The 25141-nt window shown below is 42.6% G+C and overlaps 1 protein-coding gene and 1 long non-coding RNA gene across 2 annotated transcripts; one reads left to right on the top strand and one right to left on the bottom strand.

The window, feature by feature from the left end:
* Nucleotides 1–231: 231 nt before the first annotated feature.
* Nucleotides 232–3620, top strand: LOC120055916. The gene is made up of 3 exons (XR_005477731.1): nt 232–1030; nt 2727–2818; nt 3023–3620. It is a non-coding gene; the product is annotated as an uncharacterized LOC120055916 (long non-coding RNA).
* Nucleotides 3621–3733: 113 nt separating this feature from the next.
* LOC120055295 (myb-related protein A-like) lies at nt 3734–18707 on the bottom strand. Its single transcript, XM_039003172.1, has 16 exons — nt 18670–18707; nt 18352–18433; nt 18187–18258; nt 17984–18076; nt 16145–16365; nt 15616–15799; nt 15359–15433; nt 15083–15178; nt 14809–14821; nt 13691–13902; nt 9124–9468; nt 6974–7113; nt 6763–6877; nt 6494–6613; nt 6092–6199; nt 3734–5933 (listed from the first exon to the last, which is right to left on the bottom strand). Exons 1-16 carry the CDS (start codon nt 18705–18707, stop codon nt 5649–5651), a joined length of 2199 nt encoding a protein of 732 aa, XP_038859100.1. The 3' UTR covers nt 3734–5648.
* Between the last annotated feature and the right edge of the window lie 6434 nt (nt 18708–25141).

Genomic DNA, 25141 nt, shown 5'->3' on the forward strand with positions numbered 1-25141 from the left:
AACAACATGAATGGATGATAAGATGAACACAGTGAAAACATTATACGGTATACAGTAGAGCTAGAAGATCTATTTGGAATTGATTTAGCAAGATTAGTCCGATGTGATTGGTGGACTTTCTCAGCAGAAAGTGACATAAGGGAATGACTTGAGGGAAGCAGTGTAGTCTACTCCTCCAGGCAGGCCTTGACCCCCTCTCCTTTTTCCACATCACAGCTAAGGACCATCTATATATAGCTCTCTCTATTGGTTATTTAAAGGAGATCAACTCCAGAGAGCCTTGGACTGTTGACAGACATGAGGAACAGGAGACATAGATAGACTCTTATCCCTCTCTTTGGCTAGTGTTCAGTAACAAATTATTATCAAACTTCTGTGCTCATAAACTGTACAGTAACTACTGTTTTTATATAGAGCAACAAATACACTGTCCACGGTATTGTCTCTCTCCTGGCAAAGTATACATGTCACTGATGTCAGTGTAAGGAGGATATACAGTACTTGTAATTTAAGACAAGATAATCCTCTTATCTGGTCTTCTGTGGGGACATTTTGAATGAAAGCGCAGTGGCTGGGTTTGGCCTCTGTAACCTGTTGGTTCATCAAGATAGACAATTAATGAATTAAGTATATTAATTAAATCTCAAGAATAGGATTTGTAGCATGATGTAATATTCTGAGTGCAATGAGTTGTAACTTCAGTTGTTTCAGGTAAAGGGAGAGAGCATCCTCAACTCTTATTATCTTGCATTAACAAATGAAAGTGGTTTTTGAAGTTGGAACCAAAAATAGGTCAACTATTCCTTGAGTAGTACTTTGTCTCTTATTGAGTTACAGTGGCATCTTACTTCTTCACCTTCAGGTAGTAGCAGCAGTCAACTACAGGCCTCAATGGCCAGATGAACTTCAACTCTGTCAGGGTGACATCATCCAAGTTCTCTTCAGAGATGAGCCGTCGTGGTGGTTCGGGCGTCTACAGAACGGGGCAGAGGGGTACTTTCCAACCGCATGTGTGACCAGACTGAACCAGGTAAGGTTTTTCCCTGACTGCTGAAAAGCAAGATAAAAAAAGGAATGTAGAATGTTTTTTTAATTTTTGTTTTGTGAACAACCTTTCATTAAGGTACATCATCCAGATATTGCACTAAAAAGAGATTAAGAATGTTTTGACAGTGTAGAACTTACCGTGTAGATACAGTTGAAGTCGGAAGTTTACATACACCTTAACCAAATACATTTAAACTCAGTTTTTCACAATTCCTGACATGTAATCCTAGTAAAAATTCCCTGTCTTAGGTCAGTTAGGATCACCACTTTATTTTAAGAATTTGAAATTTCAGAATAATACTAGAGTGATTTATTTCAGCTTTTATTTCTTTCATCACATTCCCAGTAGGTCAGAAGTTTACATACACTCAATTAGTATTTGGTAGCATTGCCTTTAAATTGTTTAACTTGGGTCAAACGTTTCAGGTAGCCTTCCACAATAAGTTGGGTGAATTTTGGCCCATTCCTCCTGACAGAGCTACTGTAACTGAGTCAGGTTTGTAGGCCTCCTTGCTCACACACGCTTTTTCAGTTCTGCCCCCAAATTTTCTATAGATTTGAGGCCAGGGCTTTGTGATGGTCACTCCAATACCTTGACTTTGTTGTCCTTAAGCCATTTTGCCACAACTTTGGAAGTATGCTTGGGGTCATTGTTCATTTGGAAGACCCATTTGCGCCCAAGGTTTAACTTCCTGACTGATGTCTTGAGATGTTGCTTCAATATATCCACATAATTTTCCTCCCTCATGATGCCATCTATTTTGTGTAGTGCACCAGTCCCTCCTGCAGCAAAGCACCCCCACAAAATGATGCTGCCACCCCCGTGCTTCATTGTTGGGATGGTGTTCTTCAGCTTGCAGGCCAGAGGACATTTCTCCAAAAAGTACAATCTTTGTCCCCATGTGCAGTTGCAAACCGTAGTCTGGCTTTTTTTATGGCGGTTTTGGAGCAGTGGCTTCTTCCTTGCTGAACGGCCTATGGCGGCTGCGTGGTTCCATGGTGTTTATACTTGCGTACTATTGTTTGTACAGATGAACGTGGTACCATCAGGCATTTGGAAATTGCTCCCAAGGATGAACCAGACTTGTGGAGATCTACAATTTTTTTTCTGAGGTCTTGGCTGATTTCTTTTGATTTTCCCATGATGTCAAGCAAAGAGGCACTGAGTTTGATGGTAGGCCTTGAAATACATCCACAGGTACACCTCCAATTGACTCAAATTATGTCAATTAGCCTATCAGAAGCTTCTAAAGCCATGACATAATTTTCTGGAATTTTCCAAGCTGTTTAAAGACACATTTAACTTAGTGTATGTAAACGTCTGACCCACTGGAATTGTGATACAGTGAATTATAAGTGAAACAATCTGTCTGTAAACAATTGTTAGAAAAATAACTTGTCACGCACGCACAAAGTAGATGTCCTAACCGACTTGCCAAAACTATAGTTTGTTAACAAGAAACTTGTGGAGTGGTTGAAAAACTAGTTTTAATGACTCCAACCTAAGTGTATGTAAACTTCCGACTTCAACAGTATATAACATAGCTTCCTGGCAATTAACTCAACAGAAATAAACCGTCCCAACTAGTTGTTGGACAAAAGCTTGATGATGTAATCATGGACGTTGACCAGAAGGTCTAATTTTGGCATGTCTAAGTGAGTTCGGTATGTGTTTACAGAGTGATGATCATGGGCCAGTGAATGCCAATCCAAGCTCGTTACAGAGTTCATCCAAGGATGCAGCTCCTGATGCCCCCTGTGGCTGCACAAGGTGAGAACATCTGTGATCCTATCCCACCTCCTCCCCACTCAACAAAACCACAGAGGATTGACTTCAGTTGATTGTAGTTGTCCTCAGTACAGTTAAAAAACTACCACCTTATGCAGTTTTCCCCTCCATTAGGACTTCTATAAATTGGGTCACAGAGAATCAACAAGAAGCCCTCTGTGTTTGTTTCCCTCTTTATGTATGCAGCGGTCGTAGTACTCCAAAGGTCCCCAGGCATGAGAAAGAGAGCTTCTTCCGTGCCCTGGGACACGAGGCTTCCTCAAAGTCAGGCTCAGCCCACAGCTCCCCTAGCCTGTTGCACCGTGTGCTGTCCAAGGGCCACCGGAGGAAGATTGACGCCCAGGGACTGGGAGATGTAAATTGCTCCATCAATGTAGCATTCGAACCTGACTGATTGTTTATCTCTAAGAATTGTATCATGTATGTGCAGCCCTTTATTCTGTGTTAGTTTCCATGGCTGTTAGGTTCATCAAAACACAAACTTCACAAAACTGGAGCTATTATAGCTGTCATATTTTGGGGTAATAGTGAAATATCAATCATAAGCGTGTGACATGTTGCACTACTTGTTCTGGAGTATGTTGTTTATCCTCTATTCACCATTGAGATTAATGGAGTACAGCAAAGTACATGTTCTGTCCGTCTTCTCTACTGTTAATAGCCAACTGTGATCCCTTATTTGTTAGCTGTTTTTACCCCATTGTTATTTGCACTGTTGCTTCACTTTAATTTGTACATATTGTATATATTATATTTGAACAAAATACATTGTAATGTTACATCATTGTTTGCCTTCTTCATAGTATGATTGAGCTTCCTGCCCACCCAGTCTTCAGACACTCACAAGCAAAACACACTCCTCTAGTGGGAACGTACTGCAACACAAGCTAATAGTTTTAACGTTTTATTATTACCAAACCGAGGTACATGTGCACGAGTTGGCAGTGACTCTATACACAGGTGACATAAACAATGTGTCATATAAAAACTGTGAAAAACAAATGTGTATAATTTCTATTTTATAGAAAGACCAAAGTGCTACATGTACCTTTTTCCCTCCAAACCTAGAATTAGGAACAGGTTTAAAAATAAACTATATTACAGGTAAACAAAATGTTAAATCATATTACAATAAATCTTTACACAAAGATGCAGTACACTTGAAATTAACTTTGATTGGAATATCCTTCAGTTGCCCTAGTACTCCTATCAACTGAAACCTATTTGATATTTAGCTGGATCTATTACCTATAGCTAGCATAGGTTGATAAAATACTTCTTAATGTAGGGTAAAACTAACACACTAAGCTTCAGAATCAAATACTGTAGATCAACACTTGACTTTCTTAAAATGCCTTACAGAACTTTCTACATACTGTTTTATGATTTCAAATTAAAATCCATGTTTAAAACCTTGCTAAGAAAGGAATCAGTTTACATACCTATACATTTACAATTTGAGTTACCAGTAAGTGAAATCCTAATACATAAAACAAACTCTTTGGACACCCAAGGAGCAAGTACTTTAACTTATGTACACCAACCAACTGCCAAATGTTTATTAAAGTATGTTTGTCCCAGGCAGTGTTTCTCCAATGGCTTCTGACCCTCAGACGTGCATGACCTGCTTTGTCTCAGTAGCAGCAGAATATGCACACAGTACCATGCCACAAAGCCCAACTCCATCACCCTTCTGGTAACAATAACAGTACATTCAATTATAACAAAATGTGTATGCTACATCCAAAGGAATACACAAATGTTGACAACAATAAGTGCAATTTGCTTCTGCATAGATATCTGAGGTGGAAGGCTGTAAACTGTGTTTGTAATAATATGGGACAAAATGTGAATATGGGGCAGGATGTGTTCTGTGAATTTTTCAATGCTTTCATCTCCAGGGGGAGAGATTAGAAACACAAGCTATTGTCCAATTCAAAATAATTAGAACATGTTTACAGTCTGTGCAAATAAGTAACAGTACATTTCTTTATAAGTTTTGAAAAGTACTTTCAGTATCTAACATGATTCACTGATGAAGTGTTAAAAAATTCCATTCTGTTGGGGGTTTTGTTTAGCGGTAAAACAGCATTAACACCATCAGATATCAATATCAACAATCAACAATATCAATATTATTTTTGATGAGAAAAGCTTCAAAGGCTTCTGCACAATGAATTACAAAAAGTTACAGATTCCAATTTCTCTGCACCTTCAACACAGAAAACACTCATTAAATGCCTCCACCTTTCTCTTGCTACAGTATACAACACATACACCACTTTTTATAGTGCAAAATCAACAGAGTTATGGTCTTTAATAAGGTTATTCAATACAAAATAACTTCAATGAACTGCTACCAGTATGGTTAATCGGCTACATGTTGTTAAATAATTTTCCTATCAACCTGTAATTGAAAATAGACAAATAAAAAAATCACAGGTGGTTGTTTTGTGTGAATCCATGGACAAAAAATAAAAGTAGGTAATATGATTTTTCCTACCTATAGTAAAATTGTCTAGTATTAGCATACCTCTGGGTAAAAACTATCTTAGTGACTGTTAGCGAGCCTGGCCCAGGTCTGTTTGTGCTCTCTTGCCAACTCCTATCATCAGTGTCAAGCCAGAAAGCACATACAGTAGGATGAGGCTAACTGTTAGCTACTAAAGCTGTACTTACACAGGAAGCACAATTCTGATCTTTTGCCCAATTACTGGCAAAAAATCTGATTGGTCAAAGGACCAATTAGTGGCAAACAAAATCAGAATTGGGCTGAATGTCTAAACACAGCCTAAGTAGTGTTGAGGTCCTGTCAGAGAACCAAGGTTCTGGAGGCACAGCCAGGTGTCTGGGAGCTGAGGAACTGTCTGGCCTGCTCAGCTACGATCATCTGATCATCAGTCTTCCCAAATACCACAGCATCCCACTCACAGTTGTCGTCTCTCCTCGGTGCGATGGTGAGGGTGTGGTGGGTCAGGTAACAGCATGGCTCCTCTCTCCCTGGTCCTACTCCAGGGGCTGGCGAGTACACCAGCTCCTCACAGCCCAGCATGGACGACCTCAGGGGGGCGCTGGTCAGCAGGCTCTCCCCATGGATCTGAGACAATGTGAGAGACCTTTAAAGTACTGTCTCATTCTTCAATGCTCTCTTAATTGTCCTTCACTCCCACCGTGGTTTGCTATCCTCATCTACAATAGTCTGTATGAATCTCATTTTCAGTGCTTCTGATGGCAACTTGAAAAGTGATATCTCACCTGTGCATTGTTGAAGTCTTCTTGGAAATAGAGTTGAGCACTGTGGCAGTCCTTATTCCAGGGTTCCGCAGCCAGGGATTTCCTAACACTCCTGGACGATGGAGCAACCTGGGTTACAAAACATGGAATGGATAAGACTGTAAAAAAAACTTTAATTCCATCTATGTTTAATAAAAATAATATATTTATTGAACGGCAATTTGAAGTCTTTATCACGCAGGTTCTGGTCTATTTGTTCTCTGTTTAGTCATTATCGTTTGTTGTTAGTTAAATGTGTCTTAAGCACCGCTATAGCCCTGACATAATTGCCAGGAGGTGACAAATAAAGTTGTTTGAACGGAATTGAATTACTTCATAATTACTGTGTACAAATCTCTATGGATGAATATGAGCTTCAGATACCTCATGTTTCCAGGAGGAGCAGAAGTCAGCCTGTGTTTCTGCATGAATTAACATATCAACCTTGTTTTCCACTCTAAGCACCTCTTCCTCCAGGTAGGCCAGGGACTGGGGCTGCTGCATCTAACAGAACACACACACACACACACACGGACGCACACACACATCCCTCAGGAAGAGTTACATAATACAACATCCCCTCACACACCAAATACAAAACAGATAATACAGACATGACTTATAAACATGTTATTCCTGTGTTATAAATATACCATCATTTTCAGCTGGGCCTGCATCTTCTCTTGGGTGGCCGTGACAGTCTTGAATGGTGTTGGAGTTAGTGGCATGGGAAACATGATGGCTTTACGAACCTTGGGGGTCCTGAACCTTGTAAAACAGTCAGACAGTACATGCATGTGAGAAAGCGTCTATTGGTGTAGGAGTGAAATATTAACACAGAACTGTTCTAGAAAACTCACTTACCCAGCATTCTCCTTCTGATACTTGGTTGTTAACTCCTTCTGGAGGGGGGTGGTGTTGGCACGTTGGTGACCGCACACTGGGGTGGACGTCAGAGCTGGGTTTTCTAGAGTCAAATCCTCAACTCCAGACACATTGAAAAACTACAGAGAAATACAGGGTAGTGTTTGTACCATATACTTATATCATATATCACAAATATACTCTATGGCAGGGGTCGGCAACAGGAGGCCCGTGGGCCCAAAACCAGCACGCAAGTGATTTTCTTCGACCCCCAACGTTTTTAGCCCAACGTTTTTAGAGGATTTTAGATTTTTGTTAAAAAATTCTGCTAAAAATGAGCTTAATTTAGGAAATCTGTTTACCAATTTACCAATCAAGGTATGAAAATGGTCATTTTCAAATCTATTTCTGGGCTTAGTTGTAGTATATTTGCAGTGTACAAATTATTAGAATTATGTTCCGGACCCCCAACCATCCGCTCCGACCAAAAATCGGGGTGTTGCTGAATCTAGCTGCTTACCTCTGCTCTACTGTATGCAGGCTATTTGACAATCAAATTGTATTTGTCACATGCGCCAAATACAACAGGTGTATTCACCTTACCATGAAATGCTTACTTACAAGCCCTTAAGCAACAATGCAGTTAAGAGAAATAAGAGTTAAGAAAATATTTACAAAATAAAAAAGTAACAATAACAAGGCTAAATACAGTGGGTACCGGTACCAAGTCAATGTGCGGGGGTACAGGTTAGTCGAGGTAATATGTACATGTAGCTAGGGGTAAAGTGACAATGCATAGATAATAAACAGCTGAAGAAAAATGCAAATAGTCCGGGTAGACATTTGATTAGCTGTTCTGCAGTCTTATGGCTTGGGGGTAAAAGCAGTTAAGAAGCCTTTTGAACATAGACTCCGGGTGGCTGGAGTCTTTGGCCATTTTTAAGGCCTTCCTCTGACACCGCCTGGTATAGAGGTCCTGGATGGCATGAAGCTTGGCCCCAGCGATGTACTGGGCCGTACGCACTACCCTCTGTAGCACCTTGCGGTTGGAGGCCGAGCAGTTGACATACCAGGCGGTGAGTGCAATCAGTCAAGATGCTCTTGATGGTGCAGTTGTTTAACTTTTTGCGGATCTGAGGACCCATGCCAAATCTTTTCAGTCTCCTGAGGGGGAATAGGCGTTGTTGTGCCCTCTTCACGACTATCTTGGTGTGTTTGGACCATGATAGTTTGTTGGTGATGTGGACACCAAGGAATTTGTAGCTCTCAACTTGCTCCACTACAGCCCCGTCGATGAGAATGGGGGCATACTCGGCCCTCCTTTTCCTGTAGTCCACGATCATCTCCTTTGTCTTGATCACGTTGGGGGAGAGGTTGTGGTCCTGGCACCCCACTCCCTATAGGCTGTCTCATCATTGTGGGTGATCAGGCCTACCACCGTTGTGTTAACGGCAAACTTAATGATGGTGTTGGAGTCTTGCTTGGCCCCCATGTTGAGGATCAATGTGGCAGATGTGTTGTTGCCTACCCTTACCACCTGGGGGTGGGCCTGTTACAAAGTCCAGGATCCAGTTGCAGAGGGAAGTGTTTATTCCCAGGGTCCTTAGTTGAGTGAAGAGCTCTGAGTGCACTATGGTGTTGAACGCTGAGCTGTAGTCAATGAACAGCATTCGCACGTAGGTGTTCCTTTTGTCCAGGTGTAAAAGGGCAGTGTGGAGTGCAATAGAGATTTTGTCATCTGTGGATCTGTCGGTGCCGTATGCAAATTAGAGTGGGTCTAGTGTTTCTGGGATGATGGTGTTGATGTGAGCCATGACCAGCCTTTCAAAGCAATTCATGTGCTATGGTTCGATAGTCATTTAGGCAGGTTATCTTGGTGTTCTTGGGCACAGGGACTATGGTGGTCTGCTTGAAACGTAAGTATTACAGACTCTGTCAGGGACAGGTTGAAAATGTCAGTGAAGACACTTGCAAGTTGGTCAGCGCATGCTCTAGTACACGTCCTTGTAATCCGTCTTGCCCTGCGGCCTTGTGAATGTTGACCTGTTTAAAGGTCTTACAAAACAATGTATAGCATAAATCATAGATCAGTGGTTTGCTTAATTACTTGATGGTATTATATTATACGTTACCTAGTCAGGACATCCTACCTGGGAGGGAGAGAATGGCAGTGCTTTGACATGAGTGATGCTAGGTGAGGTGGTGCTGTTGTTCAAAAAGGAGGTACTGTGACACTGACTGGCAGGGTACTGCTCCCCCCTCTCCCTCCTCTTCAGGATGGAGGGAGGTGTGCTCAGCTTAGTCACGGTGGGTGAAGAGGCAGGCATCAGTTCAGTGTATTTCTCACTCAGGTCCATTATGACTGAGTCCTCAAAATGGTAGCTAGCTCCTTCTGGCATCCCCACTTGAGAGACAGACAACATCACTTCCTGTTTCAGGGGCGAGCTCATTTCCTTCAAGCTGAAACTGGTCACCTCGCTCCAAGCCACTGGGTCCTACAGGGTCAAATAAGAATTAATGTTTTGACAAGATTATTATAACACAATGACTATGCTTAATTGTATTTGGATTGTTAACCAGAAGTACACAACTTAACAGTTATCTGCATGTTCAATAACCTTAATCTATGAATATGACAAACTTGACAGGATGAAAAAACTGAGCCAGTGCTTCGTTTGAAAATAAACATGAGAGACAGGAGGAAAAAGAGCAGAAATAACATCACAGACTTAAATAGACAACATTTTGTAGTATTATATTGTATCTATGTGCCATACTGAGTCAGCCACAACAGGGAGACAGGAGGAGCAACACCATATAAATAGAATGACTATAATTTTTTTTTTTTTTTTTTTTAAAGACAAAATAAATAAAACCCACCATAATTCCTCTTGGATCACTAAGATCAGGATCTGTTTTTATCGATTTCATAATGATTGTTATGTTTATTGATCAGATATGATGCATTTTACCACAATATCAACAAATACCAATGCAAAAATTCTCATTAAAGCAAGTCTTTGAAGTCCCCAAAAAGTTAAACAAATCAATTTCTAATATTTTTTCTAATAAAAAGGCCTGACACTGAAAACAAATATATTTAGAATGTAATTATTAAAATGTATTTTGGAATTTTTCCACAACACATAACCTTTTCTGAATCTAGTTTTATTTGTCATAACTCGTTTTTTTTTAAGGTACGCATATTTGGATAAAGTACAAAAGTCACAGATTAAGCCCAAATTTCTAAAGTATACACTTTCTTTATCCTAATATTTTCTAAATATTGGTCCATTACGGTAATAATAAACAGGTTTCAGAAATGAGAATGCATGTTTTGGTAATGAGTGTTTCATAGTTCGTCATTGAAAAACTGTACCGAGCTCTATTAGAGATAAATCAACCCAATAAATCATCACACTGTGTCATTTGTCAATCCCAAATGACTTGCATAAAACTAAAATCCCTGAAAACGCAATTGACTAAAGACCCATTATATTAGCATAAGTACACTGAACAAAAATATAGAACTCAACAGGTAAAGTGTTAGTCCCATGTTTCATGAGCTGAACTAAAATATCCTTGAAATGTTCCACATGCACAAAATATAGATGATAATACAAAATATTTGTGGCCTGCTGGAGGTCATTTTGCAGGGCTCTGGCAGTGCTCCTCCTGCTCAAAGGCGGAGGTAGCGGTCCTGATGCTGGGTTGTTGCCCTCCTACGGCCTCCTCCACGTCTCCTGATGTACTGGCCTGTCTCCTGGTAGTGCCTCCATGCTCTGGACACTACGCTGACAGACACAGCAAACCTTCTTGCCACAGCTCGCATTGATGTGCCATCCTGGATGAGCTGCACTACCTGAGCCACTTGTGTGGGTTGTAGACTCCGTCTCATGCTACCACTAGAGTGAAAGCACCGCCAGCATTCAAAAGTGACCAAAACATCAGCCAGGAAGCATAGGAACTGAGAAGTGGTCTTTGGTACCACCTGCAGAATCACTCCTTTATTGGGGGTGTCTTGCTAATTGCCTATAATTTCCACATTTTGTCTATTCCATTTGCACAACAGCATGTGAAATTTATTGTCAATCAGTGTTGCTTCCTAAGTGGACAGTTTGATTTCACAGAAGTGTGATTGACTTGGAGTTACATTGTGTTGTTTAAGTGTTCCCTTTATTTTTTTGAGCAGTGTAGATATACCTCTCCTTAATGCAACCGCTGTGTCAGATTTCAAAAAAACTTTACGGAAAAATAAACCATGCAATAATCTGAGACGGAGCTCAGAACAATAGCCAAATTAGCCGCCATGTTGGACTCAACAGAAACCAGAAAATACATGATAAATGTTTCCTTACCTTTGATGAATTCATCAGAATGCAGTCCTAGGAATCCCAGGTCCACAATAAATGCTTGATTTGTTCGTTAATGTCCGTTATTTATGTCAAATTAGCTACTTTGGACATGTCTACCAAACGCCAAACCCAAAGCACGTCCACTACCGTCCAATATAACGTGACGAAATGTCCAAAAGTTCCGTTACAGTCAGTAGAAACATGTCAAACGATGTACTGAATCAATCTTTAGAATGTTGTTAACATACATCTTGAATAACGTTCCAACCGGAGAATTTCATCGACTTCAGTTGACCGATGGAACGGAGCTGACTCTCACGTGAACGCGCGTGTTCAATGCGTGATCACCTCCTGCCAGAGCTCACTAATTCCTGTCTCCTTCGGCCCCCCCTTCACATTAGATTCATCAGACAAAGTTCTATTGACTGTTGACATCTAGTGGAAGGTGTAGGAATTGAAAACTCATCAATATCTCTCTGTGATTTCAATGAGAGCTTGGTTGAAAATTGGCACCCCCAGAAAAAATACAAACAGGAAGTGGAACTTCTCAGGTTTTTGCCTGCCATGTGAGTTCTGTTATACTCACAGACATAATTCAAACGGTTTTAGAAACTTCAGAGTGTTTTCTATCCAATATGAATAATAATATGCATATATTAGCAACTGGGAATGAGGAGCAGGCCGTTTAATATGGGCACCTCTGTGCACCTTTCATCCAAGCTACTCAATACTGCCCCTTCAGCCATAAGAAGTTAACTAACCTCCAGACGAGCTTCAATGCCATACACCTCTCCTTCCGTTGCCTAAAACTGCTCTTAAATGCAAGTAAAACTAAATGCATGCTCTTCAACCGGTCGCTGCCCGCCCATCCAGCATCACTACTCTGGACGGTTCTGACTTAGAATATGTGGACAACTACAAAAACCTGGGTGTCTGGTTAGACTGTAAACTCTCCTTCCAGACTCACATTAAGCATCTCCAATCCAAAATTAAATCTAAAATCGGCTTCCTATTTCGCAACAAAGCATCCTTCACTCATGCTGCCAAACATACCCTCGAAAACTGACCATCCGACCAATCTTCGACAATGTAATTTACAAAATAGCCTCCAACACTCTACTCAACAAATTGGATGCAGTCTATCACAGTGCCATCCGTTTTGTCACCAAAGCCCCATATACTACCCACCACTGCGACCTGTACGCTCTCGTTGACTGGCCCTCGCTTCATACTCGTCGCCAAACCCACTGGCTCCAGGTCATCTACAAGTCTCTGCTAGGTAAAGCCCCGCCTTATCTCAGCTCACTGGTCACCATTGCAGCACCCACCCGTAGCACGCGCTCCAGCAAGTATATCTCACTGGTCACTTCCAAAGCCAATTCCTCCTTTGGCCGCCTCTCCTTCCAGTTCTCTGAGGACAATGACTGGAACGAACTGCAAAAATCACTGAAGCTGGAAACTCATATCTCCCTAACTAGCTTTAAGCACCAGCTGTCAGAGCAGCTCACAGATCACTGCACCTGTACATAGCCCATCTGTAATATAGCCCATCCAACTACCTCATCCCCATACTGTATTTATTTATCTTGCTCCTTTGCACCCCAGTATCTCTACTTGCACATTCATCTTCTGCACATCAATCACTCCAGTGTTTAATTGGTATATTGTAATTACTTCGCCACCATGGCCTATTTATTGCCTTACCTCCCTTATCTTACCTCAATAGCACACAATGTATATAGATTGTTTTCTACTGTATGTTTGTTTATTCCATGCGTAACTCTGTGTTGTTGTATGTGTCGAACTGCTTTGCTTTATTCTTGGCCAGGTCGCAGTTGTAAATGAGAACTTGTTCTCAACTAGCCTACCTGGTTAAATAAAAAAAATAAAAGACATTAAATGAACTTGTGCTCATCTAAAGGACTACTCCTCTAGATAATGCATCATTAACTTGAAAAAAGTTTATGGTAATGAGTAACATGTCCACAGACACTGTTTTTACATAATGAATATTATAGTAAAATGTAAACTTCACCTAGTATTAAAAAACATCTGATTAATGGACAAACTACAGCAACATATTTAGTTTTGTATTCAAATAAGTTGGGTTTTTCTAAAGTAAAATTGTATAAAATGCCCCGAGGATGTAATACGGATGCTTTTTGGCAATAAGAATTTGGGCTGAAAATGTACAAAATTCAGACGAAAATGTCAAATGTATTTAAAATGAGACACAGTGCCATAAACTAGGCAACATAGTCTTCAGAATGATAGTTGATTGTTGCAGATGGATCATGGCTTTTCTAACAAATTTTGCTACTTCCATGGTTAAAAGTGCTTTCATGAGAATCACCCAACTGACCGAGTCTATGAGCTCCAGAGTCTCTGCGAACTCGGGGATGGTTTGGAGGGAGGAGAGGACAGCGCTTGCCTCCACGGCCAGGAACCTGCTGGGAGACACAGGAGTGTAGACAGCCGAACCACGGCCCTCCATACTCTGGTTCCCCAAGCTGCTCAGGGTCGTGTTGGTCAGACCGTCGTCTGTCAGGCTGCTGGACCAGCTGGAGTAGTGGCCTTCTGTGTTCTGTGGAGATGGAGAAGGGGGGGGGGGGGGGCCAGAGAAAGGTTAGCTTTGGTCCAGTTCGTCACATGCGGATTGCTAAAGGCATCAGCATGCTTCAGCTCGGCTGGCGCCTAGCAAAACTTGTCTAGTCGAACTGAACGAGTATATTCGCATAATCTCTTAAAAGACCTTCGCTTGAAAAAAAATAGAAAAATAGTGGCAATAGTACTGTTTGTCCATTTTGAGACACTGTAGCCAGTATACACTTCCTCAAAATAGTCCAAATTAATCTAAGATAACTAATTAATTTTTACGTTTTTGCCGAGATCTTAGTCGAGCAATTTTAGATGTTTGGTGCAGTATTTCTCAATGAAAAAATGTGCATGAAAACGAGTCGTCTCTCGCTGAACGACAACAAAGACTTTATTGAAGAATCCCTACTTTTGACCAATCACCGACGAAGGGAAGTAAGCTTTGGCTTCGAACTTCGGCTTACCTCCAGAAAAAATGCTGTGTGCCTGTACAGCCGCAAAACCAAAGTCCAAAATATAACAAACTCTTCCAAACTGTTTCGGCTGGGAAGCAAGCGGACTCCTTAATGCTGAAAGCGCCGCGTAAGCAAGCCGTACGTAACACCCTAGACCAGGGCTATGGAAAGGTCAGAACCAATGATAATTAGGACGAGGAGTTTTCCTGACCATGAGATCTGGCCAGGAAAACGTTTGGGCCCTAACCATGAGGTGTACATTTACCAATGTAGATGTAATGAGTGGACATTAGGGTGGACATTGGCAGGAGCCTCATTTTCATGCCAAAACTTAAACATGAACTGTGCATTTTTTCATTAATCTATCCAAAGAGGCCTCACAGGTGTTGTGAACAGCTAGCCTGGGTGCCAGTAGAGGCAGCTAGCTAACCGGGGGTGAGTAGCTAGTTAATCATGAGTGAATGGCTGGCTAACCCGGGGTGAGCGGATGGCTAACCCGGGGGTGAGCGAATGGCTAACCGGGGGTGAGCAAATGGCTAACCGGGGGTGAACGGCTAGCTAACCGGGAGTGAACGGCTAGCTAACCGGAGGAGAGCTTGGGGATGGGAAGCCGGTGGGGAGGGTGGTAGGGTGGAGTTCTAGAACATACTACACTACTAACTACACATACGTGTTCCTTCTCACACATCCTTCTTACACAAGGCTTGTCGTCTCCTGACTTCGCTCTCGGCTGCCATAAGGAGCAGCTCGAGTTCCTTAATTCTCTGCTCTTTGTTGGAGGAGCCATCAGTGAACGACTGCTGGGGTACACGCAGCCCAGGAGATAGGAAAAACACCTGATTTATAAGTCTTATTCATCTCTTATCTTACATTGGATGCTGAATTACAGAGGAGGAACTACTATACATTGGTGGGAAGGAAGGAGTTCACTTGCAACATGGTTGAGCTAAGCTGATTGAGTGCAGAGAGCGGATACTCACCGGGACAAAGAAAGAGGTTTCAGGAACACTGTCCATGTACTGGCCATTCAACAAGCCAAGGGAATATCCTGAAATCTGCCAAAACACACATTCACAACACAAACATTGTAATAGAATGAACAAACCGTTTGGGACTGATTTCATCCTGATTTCAGTGATTTTCAGTCGATTTTAGTGAAATTTGATTTTCAATTCAGAATGATATTAGGCTATTCTTCAGCCTAGTTGCTTGTGCTGATTGGTAAATCTGTGCTCACCTTTGTAGGGATAGTCATGAAATAGTGATTCTGTCTCCGCCAGGAGGAGCCGGAAGACTTGGTTCTTTTCTTGATGGAAGCCTTGGTCTTGTGCACCCGAGTCGGGACGTCCTGCAGATAGCCCTCGTGCTCCACCTTCCTAAGCATGGTCGAGTTCCAGTGATTCTTTATAGAGTTATCTGTCCTATGGGGGGGATTCAGACCAAAGAAATGGAATTAGAACAATATTATGTTCTATATTGTCAACACTATATTTGTTGTTATTTGTTATATATCCCTGCGATTCAGACAAACAAAATATTTGATTAATCTCATGAGATTTCTACATATAAAGTCTGATGCCATGAGACAGATACTGCGCCCAAAATATCACGCTATTCCCTACATTGTGCACTACTTTTGACCAGATCCCTATGGGCCCTCGTCAAAAGTAGTGAACTATATAGAGAATAGGGTGCCATTTGGGACGCAAACCGAGTGTTTTAGCCTGTGATAACAGTGTTATGGCTTGTTATAAAAGTGTTATTACCTGCCAGGCAGCAGCTTGGCTATCTCAGCCCAGCGGTTCCCGATACGTTTGTGAGCAGCGTATATGATCCGATCCTCCTCCTGAGTCCAGCACGACTTCTTCACCTCAGGGTTAAGGTGGTTGTGCCAGCGCTCCCGGCACTGCTTGCCGATACGCCCGTGCAGATGCTTGGCAATGATGGACCAGCGCTTGGGGCCATACCTGTGCACCAACTCGATGACCTGTACACAGATACATTGACACACAGCAAGATTAAGAATTTGTGAACGTGTGATACATACACACTACATGGACAAAAGTATGTGGACATGCCTTCCAATTTGTGGATTCAGATCTTTCAGCCACACCTGTTGCTGAAAGGTGTATAAAATTGAGCACACCGCCATGCAATCTCCATAGACAAACATTGGCAGTAGAATGGCCTTACTGAAGTGCTCAGTGACTTTCAACATGGCACCATCATAGGATGCCACCTTTCCAACAAGTCAGTTCGTCAAATTTCTGCCCTGCTAGAGCTGCCCCAATCAATTGTAAGTGCTGTTATTGTGAAGTGGAAACGTACAGGAGCAACAACGGCTGAGCCGCGAAGTGGTAGGCCACACAAGCTCACAGAAAGGGACCGCCACTGCTGAAGCGTGTAAAAATTGTCCTCGGGGGGCCTCCCGGGTGGCGCAGTGGTCTAGGGCACTGCATCACAGTGCTAGCTGCGCCACCAGAGTCTCTGGGTTCGCGCCCAGGCTCTGTCGCAGCCGGCCGCGACCGGGAGGTCCGTGGGGCGACGCACAATTGGCATAGCGTCGTCCGGGTTAGGGAGGGTTTGGCCGGTAGGGATATCCTTGTCTCATCGCGCTCCAGCGACTCCTGTGGCGGGCCGGGCGCAGTGCGCGCTAACCAAGGGGGCCAGGTACACAGTGTTTCCTCCGACACATTGGTGCGGCTGGCTTCCGGGTTGGAGGCGCGCTGTGTTAAGAAGCAGTGCGGCTTGGTTGGGTTGTGCTTCGGAGGACGCATGGCTTTCGACCTTCGTCTCTCCCGAGCCCGTACGGGAGTTGTAGCGATGAGACAAGATAGTAATTACTAGCGATTGGATACCACGAAAATTGGGGAGAAAATGGGATAAAAAAAATCAAAATAAAAAATAAATAAAAATAAAAATAAATAAATTGTCCTCGGTTGCAAAACTCACTACCAAGTTTCAAACTACCTCTGGAAGCAACTTCAGCACAATAACTGTTCATCGGGAGCTTCATGAAATGGGTTTCCATGGCCGAGCAGCCACGAACAAGCCTAAGATCACCATGCGCAATGCCAAGCGTCGGATGGAATGGTGTAAAGCTTGCCACCATTGGACTCTGGAGCAGTGGAAACACGTTCTCTGTAGTGATGAAACACACTTCACCATCTGTTTGGTGGAGGAGGAATAATAGTCTGGGGCTGTTCTTCATTGTTTGGGCTAGGCTCCTCAGTTCCAGTGAAGGGAAATCTTAATGCTACAGCATACAATGACATTCTACACGATTCTGTGCTTCCAACTTTGTGGCAACAGTTTGGGGAAGGACTTTTCCTGTTTCAGCATGACAATTCCCCTGTGCACAAAGCAAGGTTAATCCAGAAATGGTTTATTGAGATCGGTGTGGAAGAACTTGACTGGCCTGCACAGAGCCCTGACCTCAACCCCATCAAACACCTTTAGGATGAATTGGAACGCAGACTGCGAGCTAGGCCTAATTGCCCAAAATCAGTTCCCGACCTCACTAATGTTTGACGAGCAGGTGTCCACATACTTTTGGTCATGTAGTGTACTTGGTAGACAGAAAACTGAATAGAAACTGTCTTCACCCTCTCATCCTCCTCCTTGGTCCATGGCCCTTTCACCAGCTCTGGGTTGAGCACCTTTTGCCATCGGTGCTGACACTGAGACTCAGACCTTTTCTGTCAGAATTAATAAATGCAAAAAAAGGAGGAAAACATCAGTCCTATATACGGGTACACAAGGGACAAAGATGTCAGAGTTGGGCATATTTTGTGTGGGTGACACTTACCTTGAAATTATCTGCGATCACATTCCAATCATCTGCTCCGTGTTCATCCACAAGCCTCTTCAGCCTCTCATCCTTGTGATCACAAGGGAGAAACAGATTAAATATTATTTTCTTGGGAGTTGAATCAGCTACCACAGAAGACAACTCAGTCAGGAAATGACTTACCTCTTCCCTCGACCACTTGACTTTCTGCAAAGACTTCTTGGGACATTTCACCTCAATGCAGTCATGGTCATCCCCAACATCACTGAGAAAGGAAGGACTAATAAGGTTAATATACAAGAGAGGAGAGGAGAATAATGTTTACAGGCCTTTCTAGGGAGTTTTTCCTAGACACCGTGCTTCTACACCTGCATTGCTTGCTGTTTGGGGTTTTAGGCTGGGTTTCTGTACAGCACTTTGAGATATCAGCTGATTTAAGAAGGGCTATATAAATAAATTTGATTTTGATTTGACAGTGAACAGACATCCCCTCAAACTTACCAAAGGTATCGACGTCTTCTGCTGCCGCTGCTAGCCATACTGTATCCTGTTCAAATTGTTTTTGTTATGCAGCAACCTTATTGACAAACTATGGAGAAAGCATACAACAAGCAACAGATTCTGATTAAATGTAGTTTGCTGAAATAATAGAATAGATAAAATAGGTATGAAGGGCTTGCAGACTATTACGGATTACAAAGGTGGACCCAGCCTTGAGTTGCCCAGTGACGCAGACCTCCCAGACTAGCTAAATGCCTTCTATGCTTGCTTCGAGGTAAACAACACTGAGTCGTACATGAAAGCCCCTGCTGTTCTGGACGAATGTGTGATCTCACTCACGTCAGCCACGGAGAGCAAGACTTTTAAACAAGTCAACACTCGCAAGGCTGCTGGGCCAGACGGAATACCAGGGCGCGTTCTCAGAGCATGCACAGACCAGCTTCACAGACATTTTCAACCTCTCCTTGTCCCAGTCTGTAATCCCAACATGTTTCAAGCTGACCACCATTGTTCCTGTTCCAAATAACTCTAAGGTAACCTGCCTAAATGACTATCATCTGTAAATGACTTACATCTGTAATCATGTGTGCTTTTGAAAGGCTGGTCATGGCACATAAACACCATCAGATACCATGGACCCACTCCAATTCGCATACCGTCCCAACAGATCAACAGATGACGCAATCTCAATTGCACTTCACACTGCTCTCTCCCACCTGGACAAGAGGAATACCTATGTAAGAATGCTGTTCATTGAATACAGCTCAGTGTCAACACCATAATCCTTCCACACTCATCACCAAGCTTAGGACCCTGGGACTGAATACCTCCCTCTGCAACTGGATTCTGGACTTTCTGATGGGCCGCCCCCAGGTGTTGAGGGTAGGCAACAAAACCTCTGCCACACTGACCCTCAACACAGGGCCCCCCTGGGGTGTGTGCTTAGTCCATCCTGTACTACCTGTTCACCCACGCCTGCGTGGCTACGCACAACTCTGTGGCATATTGTATCAGAGGCCACGTGACCGCTTAGGGGACGCACAGCCCACGCAGAAGGGTAGGAGAGCGGGAGATCTCAGCTCAATGCACAATACTTGTACGACGTCAGTTAACTTGAATGAAGAAGGACTTGTGTTTTAAGGAACAGTTGTTTTCTTTAGTATTTCTTAGACAGGAGGATACAACATGGTACCAGGAGTGACACAACTCACCTTTGACTCCTCCATTATCAAGTTTTGGTCGGAAATGCTGAACGGCGCCAGGAGGCTTCACGTCAAATAGCTAACTTTAGCTATATAGCCACTGGGCTAACAAGAGTGATGTAAAAATAACCACGCCGGAGCTAACGGAGCGTGCAGTGCACGTAGCTAGTCATTTTGCAGTGCTAGCTGGCTAACGGCATTGAGGCGCTAAAGCCTCCAACAGAACCGAAACTTCACAGCAACGTTGAAGATCAATGGAATCGGTTCAAGCACTGTTTCACCCTCTGGCGGCGATAGGAGCGGTTGATAAAGACGTCGCACAAAAGGTCGCCCGGTTTCTCACAGTAGGTTGCTCGGACGCTACTGATGTCTACAACAGCTTTCAGCTACCGGATGAAGAGCAAGCAGATTATGAACTGGTATTAGCCAACTTTCAGACTTTTTGTAATGCCAGAAGAAACAAGACATTTGAGAGGTATGTTTTCAACAGTAGATGTCAGAATGAAACAGACTGTTGAGGAATTTATTATGGACTTGAAACTGAAATGTCAGTCGTGTAATTTTGGTCAAATTGCAGACTTGCTGATACGAGATAGAATTGTCATGCGGGTGAGAGACAAGGGGCTGAAAGAAAAGTTACTTGGTGAGAATGAATTGACACAAGAAAGAGCAACACAAATGTGTCAAGCTAGCAAGGTGACTCAGTCGCATTAGGTCAATTGACAGTGTTGATCTTAGTGACACAGTATGCAAAGTGAAGTATGTTAGCAAAGGAAGAGCTATAGATAAACGGCTAACTTCAAAGGACAGCACCGACAGCAGTCAGCAGCACACTTCAGGGAACCAGCACTCGTGCAGAAACTACAGAGGAGAGCACAGACCTCGCCAGTGCCCAGCATATAGAAAAGAGTGTTACAACTGTGGCATGAAAAAGCACTTCACACTCAAATACAGGCAGCCTAGACAACAAAATACAGTACACTGTGTCAACGAGGACTAGGAAACAACAGTGACAATGAGTACAGTGAGGGGTCTTTGGGTGACACCTTTGTGAGAACAGTCGCACTTGCAGGACCAGACAAGGACTGGACTGCTACCTACAAGACTAATGGAACTGACATTGTGTTCAAACTTAACACTGGAGCACAGGTCTACATAATTCCAGAGACTGAATTGTTAATTGTTACTGTTTCAGGTAAAACCAGTGGTGAACACAAAACAAATGATAAGACTGAACGCTTATAGTGGTGAAGCAATTGCCACTTCAGGGTCATGCACATTGGTGCTGTAGTTAGATGCTAAATCTCACAAGGTTCCGTTTGTCATAGTAAAGGGAGAAAAAACAGCCATCATTGGGTTAGTCATGTAACTTACTGGATCTGGTGAAACGGTTTGATACAGTGAATGGTTAAATTACTAATATTGAGGACGCATATGCTGATGTTTTTCAGGGAAAACTCATGGTGCAACACAAAATCGAGTTAGAGCAGCCAAATAGACCAGTGATCCATGCACTTAGGAAGGTACCATTATCACTAAGAGACCAGCTAAAAGCAGAGCTACTGAGGCTAGAGTCCTTAGATATCCGAGACAAAGTAGAAGAGCCTACTGAATGGGTCGAATGGGTCCACTCACTAGTAATAGTGGAGAGGAAAGACGGCTCGCTTAGACTGTGTATGGATCCAAAAGAGCTCAACAAGTATGTAAAAAGGGAACACTTTTAGCTGCCTACCAGAGGGGAGATATTTGGGGACATAGTAGGTGCTAAATAATTCTCAAAGCTAGATACCTCCTTGGGGTTTTGGAAAATCAGTCTAGACAAGGCTTTGTACTTTCAATACTCATTTTGGTAGGTATTCATTTAAAAGACTCCCGTTTGGTCTCACTTCAGCACCAAAAGTCTTTCATAGGACAGTTCAACAGATATTTGAGTGTGCCAGGCACAAAAATGTACATTGATGATGTCCTAATATGGGGTCAGATTCTTGAAGAGCACAACACAAGTGTGCTTATCTATGGTAAAACAGTGTGGGCCGAAACAGATCTATTGCAAAGAAAAGTCTAAAATACACACCACCAAGGATACAGAGACTGTTTCTAAAACTTCAGAAATATGACTTGCAACTTGAGTACAGACCAGGAAAATAATTGTTAGTGGGCACATTGTCCATAGCTTTTGACAGCTCAGAACCAAACCAGATATATGAGCAGGACGAGACCATACATGTAAACCTTCAGAATGAGTTGCCCAGTCTCATAGATGAAATGTGGACAGTTATTTCACGTGCTACTGCAGAAGATGAATGTTTGTAAAAGGGTATTCAAGTCAAAACATGTGGGTGGTCTGTACAAGGTATACCATAACCTTATGGTCTATACAGGGATGAGCTATCTGTACTTGATGGAATTCTGTTTAAGGGTTGAGGTATTGTGATTAGAGATCGACCGATTATGATTTTTCAACGCCGATACCGATTATTGGAGGACCAAAAAAAAGCAGATACCGATTAATCGGACGATTTTTAAAATGTATTTGTAATAAACAACAATACTGAATGAACACTTATTTTAACTTAATATAATACATTAATAAAATCAATTTAGCCTCAAATAAATAATGAAACATGTTCAATTTGGTTTAAATAATGCAAAAACAAAGTGTTGGAGAAGAAAGTAAAAGTGCAATATGTGCCATGTAAGAAAGCTAACGTTTAAATTCCTTGCTCAGAACATGAGAACATATGAAAGCTGGTGGTTCCTTTTAACATGAGTTTTCAATATTCCCAGGTAAGAAGTTTTAGGTTGTAGTTATTATAAGACTATTTCTCTCTATACCATTTGTATTTCATTAACCTTTGACTATTGGATGTTCTTATAGGCACTTTAGTATTGCCAGTGTAACAGTATCGCTTCCATCCCTCTCCTCGCTCCTACCTGGGCTCGAACCAGGAACACAACAACAGCCACCCTCGAAGCAGCGTTACCCATGCAGAGCAAGGGGAATAACTACTCCAAGTCTCAGAGCGAGTGACGTTTGAAACGCTATTAGAGCGCACCCCGCTAACTAGCTAGCCATTTCCCATCGGTTACACCAGCCATATCTCGGGAGTTGATAGGCTTGAAGCATAGCGAAGACCTTCTGGCAAAACGCAGGAAAGTGCTGTATGAATGAATGCTTACGAGCCTGCTGCTGCCTACCACCGCTCAGTCAGACTGCTCTATCAAATCATAGACTTAGTTATAACATAATAACACACAGAAATACGAGCCTTAGGTCATTAATATGGTCGAGTCCGGAAACTATCATCTCGAAAACAAGACGTTTATTCTTTCAGTGAAATACGGAACCGTTCCGTATTTTATCTAACGGGTGGCATCCATAAGTCTAAATATTCCTGTTACATTGCACAACCTTCAATGTTATGTCATAATTATGTAAAATTCTGGCAAATTAGGCGGCCCAAATTGTTGCATATACACTGACTCTGCATCCAATGAACGCAAGAGAAGTGACACAATTTCACCTGGTTAATATTGCCTGCTAACCTGGATTTCTTTTAGCTAAATATGCAGGTTTAAAAATATATACTTCTGTGTATTGACTTTAAGAAAGGCATTGATGTTTATGGTTAGGTACACATTGGAGCAACGATACGCACCACATCGATTATATGCAACGCAGGACACGCTAGATAAACTAGTAACATCATCAACCATGTGTAGTTAACTAGTGATTATGATTGATTTATTGTTTTTTATAAGATAAGTTTAATGCTAGCTAGCAATTTACCTTGGCTTCTTACTGCATTCGCGTAACAGGCAGGCTCCTCGTGGAGTGCAATGTAATCAGGTGGTTAGAGCGTTGGACTAGTTAACTGTAAGGTCGCAAGATTGAATCCCCCGAGCTCACAAGGTAAAAATCTGTCATTCTGCCCCTGAACGAGGCAGTTAACCCACCGTTCCTAGGCCGTCATTGAAAATAAGAATGTGTTCTTAACTGACTTGCCTAGTTAAATAAAGATGAAATAAAGGTGTCCAAAAATACCGATTTCCGATTGTTATGAAAACTTGAAATCGGCCCCAATTAATCGGCCATTCCGATTAATCGGTCGACCTCTAATTGTGATACCAAGTGTGTTACAGAAAAACATGTTCATCAAAATACACAAAGGCCATCTAGGGATAGAAAAGTCAAAACGACATGCAAAAGCAGTGTTATTCTGGCCCAAGATGAATGCTGATATAGAGCAGCCAGTTTGTGAAACATGCCATAAATAGCAGTCAAAACAGAGCAGAGCCAATGTGGGTTGAGGAAAAAGAGGTAATGAGACCATGGGGCAAAGTAGGAATAGATCTCTTTTCTCTTGAAGGCAAGAACTATGTTCTACTGATGGACTATTACTCTCATTACCCAGAGAGCTTTGCTGAAGGACATTCCTGCTAGTCAGGTGTTAACTCACATTAAGTCCTTCTTTGCTCGTCATAGGGGAGCAGAGGTAGTCCATACGGACAACGCATGAGTTCAACTTTCAGTGATTTTGCTAAACTGTACAGGTTCAAGCATGTCACATCCAACCCACTGTGCCCACAGTCTAATGGGTTAGTCGAGTACGGTGTCAAAACAATGAAACTACTGCTTAAGAAAGATATGTATCTAGCTTTGCTAAACTACAGGGCTACTCCACTAAAACATGGTCCGTCTCCCCGGCAGAGCTGTTGTTCAACAGGAAACTCAAAACTAGGTTGCCAGTACTCCTAGAAACAGACAGGATGACAAGGTTATTCTTAACAAACAGAGGGAAAAGAGTGAATAGAAAAGGTACTATGACACAGGGTCCAAGGTGCTCAGTGCACTCAGTCCAAATTTATAGAGAATTGTTATTGTAATTGTTTTATCAAGTTTGCTGACGACACAATGGTGGTAGGCCTGATCACCGACAGCGATGAGACAGCTTATAGGGAGGACAGAGACCTGTCAATGTGGTGCCAGGACAACAACCTCTCCCTCAACATCAGCTAGACCAAGAAGCTAATTGTGGACTAGAGAAAACACGGGGGCGAGCACGCCCCCATCCACATCGATGGGGCTGTAGTGGACCGGGTCGAGAGCTAACATGGTCCTCTCGCACAGTCGTGAAGAAGGCACGACAGCGCCTCATCACCCTCAGGAGGCTGAAAAGATTTGGCATAGGCCCTCAGATCCTCAGGAACTTTTACACGTGCACCATCGAAAGCATCCCGACTGGTTGTATCACTGCCTGGTATGGCAA

This window comes from Salvelinus namaycush, chromosome 11, assembly GCF_016432855.1.
Source record: "Salvelinus namaycush isolate Seneca chromosome 11, SaNama_1.0, whole genome shotgun sequence".
Classification (NCBI taxonomy): Eukaryota; Metazoa; Chordata; class Actinopteri; order Salmoniformes; family Salmonidae; genus Salvelinus; species Salvelinus namaycush.

What these genes read in the sequence shown, in the direction of transcription:
- LOC120055295 (XM_039003172.1), bottom strand. Translation starts at nt 18,707, where the DNA reads ATGGCTAGCAGCGGCAGCAGAAGACGTCGATACCTTTG. An exon ending in GCCAAGCTGCTGCCTGGCAG is followed by an intron (nt 15,800 to 16,144) that starts GTAATAACACTT and finishes TCCCCCCCATAG; the next exon opens with GACAGATAACTCTATAAAGA. An exon ending in AAACCTCTTTCTTTGTCCCG is followed by an intron (nt 15,179 to 15,358) that starts GTGAGTATCCGC and finishes CGTGTACCCCAG; the next exon opens with CAGTCGTTCACTGATGGCTC.